General features: G+C 70.2%; 1 protein-coding gene across 3 annotated transcripts in view; it reads left to right on the top strand.

The window, feature by feature from the left end:
* Nucleotides 1-6,881, top strand: part of PLXNA1 (plexin A1) — a 40,758-nt gene continuing 33,877 nt past the window's right edge. The window contains exons 1-3 of one of the 3 annotated variants that reach the window (XM_042236468.2): nucleotides 1-198; nucleotides 324-462; nucleotides 5,632-6,880. In XM_042236468.2, the coding sequence (XP_042092402.1) occupies nucleotides 419-462; nucleotides 5,632-6,880 (1,293 nt within the window). In that variant the 5' untranslated portion in view covers nucleotides 1-198; nucleotides 324-418. Of the gene's footprint in view, nucleotides 199-323; nucleotides 463-587; nucleotides 766-1,588; nucleotides 1,792-5,631; nucleotide 6,881 lie in introns of those variants that run through there. The other 2 variants (XM_042236469.2, XM_027957876.3) reach the window with 2 other exon arrangements.

The raw sequence follows: 6,881 nt of genomic DNA, 5'->3' as shown, positions 1-6,881 counted from the left end.
ATCTGCACCGGACTGGCCTCCCGGGGGCAGAGACCCTGTGCGGGGCTCTTGGGAGCAACAATTATTTGCCATTTTTGCTCCAACGCTCTGTGTGTTGGGGTTTCTGTCCTGGGTCCCTGAATGGATTGTGGCCTTTCCTTGTTGATTCTTGGGGATCCCTCCTAAATCCTGGCTACGCGGCTGTTGTCAAGTGTACAGGTGTTGCAAATGTCTTGCCCTAAGGCCTGGCTTACCTTGGTATTTCCTCTGGTAACTCTGAGTGGACAAAAATAACCAACATGAAGGTAGTCAAATTGACCCCTATGTTCGTTTATTTTTGACAGGCTGAAGAACTCCTCCGGTGGCCGAGGGTCATAAAGACGACCAGCTCTGCTGTCTGGAGTGCCTTATCCACCGCCTGGAAGGATGGCCCTGCGTGATGCTGAGTGTCATGTCAGGGGTCCTTCTGGGAGGGGCTCACAGGTGACAGGAGTTGGGAGCAGGGGATGGGCGGGTGGGGGCAGCTGGCGACATTCTGGAGGCTGAGCGAGAGGGCTGTGGGCCCAGGGCAGGCTCTGAAAACGGGTGGGCCCGCTGCACCTAAACAGCCATGCTGGGATCCGCCCACCTTCCGGTGACTCCGGCCACTGGATCGGGCCCCCACCGCGCAGACCGCGTCCCCACGTCCCCAGATGTTGCTCGGCGGGCGACAGAAGCAACAATCTCGTGCTAGACCCACAGGAGATGAAGAACAGCCGCTCGGAATCCAGGACTCAGCCCCTGGAGGTGGGGAGGGGCAGGGGTCGCCCGAGCCTGCGGGGTCCCTCTCCTGCGGGTGACCGCCTGGCTCGCGGCCATCTGTCGGCCGCGGCTCCGCCCCAGCTCGTCCCCCCGCACTCCGGCCCCGGGCCCTTCAGCCGTCCCCACGGCTCCTGCCGCCTCGCCTAGCCCTGACCAGGTGCCCGCGCGCGGACCCACCTTCGGACGGCCCCAGGGCGCGCGCGCTGCTGCGGGGGCGCGGCCACGGCGACCGCCCCTGCCCTGCCGACTCGTGAGCTCGGATTGGCGACCCCCGCCCGGCGCGCCCCGGACCTTCCCCAGCCAGCTCCTACGTCCCGACCCCGGCCTCGTGCGCCCCCATCCTAGCCCCGTGACCCCCGCCCGGGGCGCCCCTGATCTGCACCAGCCACCTCCTACGTCCCGACCCCGGCCCGCCTCCTGCGGCCCTTGTCCCGCGACCCCCGCCCGGTGCGCCCCTGACCTGCCCCGCGACCCTCGCCCGGTGCGCCCCCCGAGCCCCACTCGCTGCCCCGAGCGCCTCGCTCAAGTCCCCGCACCCAGCCCGCCGGCCTCCTCCTGGGCCGCGCGCCCCACAGCCCTATGAGGATCCCGGGCCGAGACCGCCGTTCCGGATCGCGGCCGCATCTGGGTCCGGTTCCGGGGCAGCGGCTGCGGGCGGCGGCGTCGCCCTTTGCAGCGTGCGGTGGGCAGAGGCCGGCGGCGGGGACCGAGCGCCCCCTGGAGGCCGCCTCCGGCTCCGCCCCCCGCGCAGGCCCCGCCCCGGCCCGGCCCCCAGGGCGGCGCATGCGCGCGGCGCTCCGCGGGCGGCGAGAGCGAGGCCGGTCCGCATCCGCGCGCCTGGCGCCCCATTCATGCTGGGCAGCGGCGGCGGCCACGCAGCGGAGCCCGGGCGCGGCGGCCTCGGCCTGGGCGGCCTGCGCGGCTTCAGCGGCCCCGCGGCGGGGCAGGGGCGGGCGGCGGCGCGGGCGGCGAGCTGCGATGGCCGGCGGCGGGCGCGCCCCGGGGCAGCCTGTGAGTAGGGGCTCAACTTTCCCCGCGGCGGGGCGGGCGGGGGTCCGGCGGTGGTCCGGCGGGGGTCCAGGCTCCGGGCGGCCCCGGGCCGGCCTCCTCGGGGCTGCGGCCGAGCGGCGGGCGGGGGGCACGCGGGGGTGGGGGTGGGGGCTGCGGCGCGCGTGTCCGCGCCCCCGCGTGTCCGCGGCCCCGCGTGTCCCTGCGGCTCCCGCTGGGTTCACGCGTGTCCGGGCGCGGCCGCGGCGCCGGCGTTGAGCCCGCGCGTCCCCGCCCGGCCGGGATGGGACCCTGCCCGCCGAGCTCGCGGGCCGCGCCGCCTCCTCCCAGCCGGGCGGGGAGAAAGTTCGCTGCAGCGCTGCCGGGAGGGCCCTTCGGCCGGCCCGGGCCGGCGGAGCGCGCTGGACGTCCGGCGCCGGCAGGCCCGCGGGGTCGGAGTGGTCGCAGGTCCGCCCAGGCCCGCAGGCCCGCGCGGGCTGGGAGGGGCGGTGCGCCAGCCGCGCGCCCGGCCTCCTCGCCGCCCCGCGCGGGGCCTCTCCAGGGTCAGTCGCTTCCCGTGGCCGCTCTGAGGGCTCCTGCGCGGCCCTGGGCCTGGTGGGCGGCGGGGCTGGCTGCAGCGGGGCGCGATCGGGCGGCCTCGGGGAAGGGATTGCGACTCCGCGGACCCACGGCCGTTCCGAGACCACAGGGACAGCCCAGGAAGGGGGCGAGAGGGGCTCCGGCGGCCGTCTAGGGCCCGGAGCTGCCCCTGGTTAATCTGTGGGGTGCTGGGGCCACGCCCCTTGAAAGAAAGAGGGGTGTGTGTTGGGGGACGTGGACCGAGCCTTCAGCCCCCGAGCCTGGAATCCGGCGGTGCGGCTCTCCGCGCTGCCCCACCTCTTTCCGAGCCGAGGCCGGTTCTCAGGGTCTTCGCGGGGTGGGCTGTGCCTCGCTCCTCGGGCCCTGGGGAGCTCGCCCAGGCAGATCCCCTGGCGCCCTTCTGATTTGGGGTGTGCAGAGGAGACCAGGTGCTGCGCCAGGGGCGAACTGGGAAGCCAGTGATTTCTTTCTGGCCCGGCAGCAAGTCGGCCTGGGAGGGGGCCCGGGAGTCCCCAAGTGGGCATTTCAGGTAGAGGAGACGGCGCTGCAGAGGCCTGGCCAGCCCCGGTGTGGCTGAGGTTGTGTGCGTGGGGGTGGGGGACCGATGAGAGCTGTGAACCAAGCCGACTGCCCTTTGCCGGCTCTGCCGTGGTTGGTGTGTTGTAAGCCCCTCCTCACGCCGAGGAACGTCTCCGGGTGTGAAATGGGGTCGGGAGGAGAGGATAACTCGGGGGAGCCGGGGAGCAGGCACTTTTCCTGAGGAGCAGGACTCGAGTGCCTGCGATCCCGGCCCCCTCGGACAGGCCTGGAGGGGAGCAGGCGGCTTGGGACCACCTCCGGGGGCCTGTGTGGGGGAGGTGGGGTGACGGGGCAGCTCTTGGCGCTGGCTGCTGACCGACAAGGCACCCCTGGGTAGGACGCTGTGTCTTCTCCGTCCCCAATGCCTCAAGCTGCCCGAGTCCTGCGAGGGTCCAGATGTGGCTGGGGAGTTGGCCAGTGGGGCGGGGGAAATCGGGGCCGTTCCTCTGGGAAGAAGCCTCTGAGGGCCTTTGTTTCTCAGGGCGCGGAGCGGCGGTGGCCGCGGGCCGGCAGAGAAGCGGGTGGCGCGCTCTCCACGCCCTGGCGGATGGCTGAGCCGGTCCTGTGCGGGCGTGGAGGCCGCTGGGCCGCTCCCTGCCCTGCTTACCTCCCGTCGGCACGCCCAGCCCTGTGCCCCGGGCAGCTTCTCCCTCCCGGCCTGGCTCTGATTGGTGCTGCGGGCACCCTCACTGCCCTCTGCGCGGTCCAGCAGGTTCCACCCCGGCCTTTGCTCCTGCTGCTCTGCGCCCAGGGTGCCCCTCCCCCGCCAGCGTCGGGCCTGGTCCTTAACCAGCAGGTGGAAGGGCCTCCCCGGACCCCAGCGCGGGCCCAGAGCTCGTATCTGTCCCGGCTCCTCTCCCCCGGCCGGCGTGGCCCTACCCAGCAGCCGCTCTGGAATGAATGCATTTTTTCCTGGGTAGAACAGAGGCCCGTGGGAGTCCAGGTCTCCGTGGGAGTGTGCACAGCTAGCTGGGTGACCTTGGGTCTATCTGAGCCACAGCCCGTTCCTCGTGGGTAGGGGGAGTCCCCCAGCTGTCTTTAGTGGCCCCTGTGAGGGGGTGGTCTGGACGCCCTCTTTTGCTGGCTGCAGCCTGGCTGGTCCTCTGGGCAGCCCTGTTGGGGGAGGGGCAGCGGGCCCCCGGCCAGGCTGGAGTTTGGATGGCGCTTCTTCAGCTGGGTCCCTCCTGTTTAATATAAAAAGTAGGGCCCGTAATTGCATTAGAACGTGTGTAATTATCCGGAGGAGGGGAGAGCCCAGCCCCTGGTAATTGCAGGCCTGCTTTGAACTGATAAACGGTGAGTGATTCATGTTTTCTTTGGAGTTCGAAAGCACTCAGCCCAGGCCCTGCCGAGTCCTGAGGAGCCTGTTCTCCAGTACTGCTCTGCCCTGGCCTCCTGAGCTGGAGGCAGGGGCTGGGGACTCCTCTCCCTGCCGCCTGGGAGGTCCTTGGCGGCCACAGTTGTTGGGAATGTCTGGGCAGGGAGTGAGGGGTAGCTGACAGCCTGCAGGCAGGGTTCTGTGGCAGCACAGCCTGGTGCCCTTTCTGTGGGATGCTGGCCAGAGTTCCACCCCCCCTTCTGGGGGCTCAGCATCCCGCCTTGGGCCCCCACCCGTCACCCGTGGAGTGCTGACCAGCCGCCCCACCCACCCCCCCACCGCCTCAGTTCTCGAGGCTCAGCATCCCCAACTGGAAGAGGGTGTGGGGAGTGAAGTTGGGGTGGGCGGCAGGGCCCAGTCACTCACTCACATGGGCAGGTCCTGGGCTGGCCTCTGGGGCTTAGGCAGCTCTCGTGCTGGTGGGGACAGTGTCTGGGGACAGCTCGGGCCTCAGACTACAAGGGTGACAGACAGCTGGAGAGCTCGCGGCTGCTGCCCTCAGCCCGCAAGTCCGGGGACAGCTGAGGCGGGACCCTGACTGGGCACCCCGGCCTGCTCACTGTCACCCGGGAGACGAGCCTGCATAGACGGGGAGACCCTGGCTGGCGACCCGGTCAACCACGTGGCTGCGGGCCCCAGAGGCTACACGTAACCTGGAGTGTGGCTGCCAGCTGCTGAGCTGTGGGGAGATGAGATTGTTTGCGAGGAGGCAGGGTCTGGGGGCTTCTCGCCTGGGGTAGGGACAGCCATTGGCTGGGGGTGGGAGGTGCAAGCCACCCCGCTGCTGGGGAACTCCTCAGAGAAGGGGGCGGGGCCGGGCTCTTAGCGAGCAGGGCTGGGGGCGGGGCGAGGGCAGGTGGGCAGGGCTGGGGGCGGGGCCAGGGGCGGGGCGGGGCTGCGAGGAGCCCCGCCTTCTGCAGGGACCACACGAGTGTTCTCTACTACCTGTGAGTACTGTCCAGCCCGCAAGGCGCTTGGGCAGAGAGGCGGTCACCACCGTGGGAGCTTGGAGCCGGGAGCCTTGCTCCCTGGGGGGCGTGGGCAGGCCCAGGTCTGTCGCCCACCTCCCGGTCCTGGGTTCCTATCTTCTCCCGAGCGGCAGAGCTCGAGCGGCCCGCGCTGCTGGCCGGAGTGTGGGGCTCAGAATAGCTGCCCCCAGGGCTCCAGGCCGGGAGGGGCTCTCCCTTGCCCCTCTGGCGTCTCCTGGAGCGTGAGGCTGCGCCCCACGAGTGGGACATCCTGGCGGAGGATGGGCACTGGCGCTCAGTGACGGCGCAGGTGACACGCCCTGTCCCTCCTCCCCGCAGGGCTGAGGCTCCTGTGATGCCTGGCGCCGAAGGACCCAAGCGCCTCTGCCTGAGGCCCCGGCCCGTCATGCTGCTGTCGCGCCTGAGCCCGCGGGCTCCGCTGCTGCTGCTGCTGATCCTGCTGCTGCTGCTGCTGGGGGCCGCCCCCCCGGCAGGCGGGGGTCTGCAGCCCCCTTTCCGCACCTTCACTGCCAGCGACTGGGCGCTGACCCACCTGGTGGTCCACGAGCAGACGGGCGAGGTGTATGTGGGCGCCGTGAACCGCATCTACAAGCTGTCGGGGAACCTGACGCTGCTGCGGGCGCATGTGACGGGCCCGGTGGAGGACAACGAGAAGTGCTACCCCCCGCCCAGCGTGCAGTCCTGCCCGCACGGCCTGGGCAGCACCGACAACGTCAACAAGCTGCTGTTGCTGGACCAGCCCGCCAACCGCCTGCTGGCCTGCGGCAGCGCCTCACAAGGCATCTGCCAGTTCCTGCGCCTGGACGACCTCTTCAAGCTGGGCGAGCCGCACCACCGCAAGGAGCACTACCTGTCGGGCGTGCGCGAGGCGGGCAGCATGGCCGGCGTGCTGATCGCCGGGCCGCCCGGCCAGGCGCAGGCCAAGCTCTTTGTGGGCACGCCCATCGACGGCAAGTCCGAGTACTTCCCCACGCTGTCCAGCCGCCGGCTCATGGCCAACGAGGAGGACGCCGAGATGTTTGGCTTCGTGTACCAGGACGAGTTCGTGTCCTCGCAGCTCAAGATCCCCTCGGACACGCTGTCCAAGTTCCCGGCCTTCGACATCTACTACGTGTACAGCTTCCGCAGCGAGCACTTCGTGTACTACCTCACCCTGCAGCTGGACACGCAGCTGACCTCGCCCGACGCTGCCGGCGAGCACTTCTTCACGTCCAAGATCGTGCGGCTGTGCGTGGACGACCCCAAGTTCTACTCCTACGTTGAGTTCCCCGTCGGCTGCGAGCAGGCGGGCGTGGAGTACCGCCTGGTGCAGGACGCCTACCTGAGCCGGCCCGGCCGGGCCCTGGCCCACCAGCTGGGCCTGGCCGAGGACGAGGACGTGCTATTCACCGTGTTCGCCCAGGGCCAGAAGAACCGCGTGAAGCCGCCGCGGGAGTCGGTCCTCTGCCTCTTCACGCTCAGGGCCATCAAGGAGAAGATCAAGGCGCGTATCCAGTCCTGCTATCGCGGTGAGGGCAAGCTCTCACTGCCCTGGCTGCTCAACAAGGAGCTGGGCTGCATCAACTCGG

This window comes from Ovis aries, chromosome 19 (assembly GCF_016772045.2).
Source record: "Ovis aries strain OAR_USU_Benz2616 breed Rambouillet chromosome 19, ARS-UI_Ramb_v3.0, whole genome shotgun sequence".
In the NCBI taxonomy this organism is placed as follows: domain Eukaryota; kingdom Metazoa; phylum Chordata; class Mammalia; order Artiodactyla; family Bovidae; genus Ovis; species Ovis aries.
Note: the sequence above shows the minus strand (reverse complement) of the source record. Positions and strands in the feature narration are given on the sequence as shown.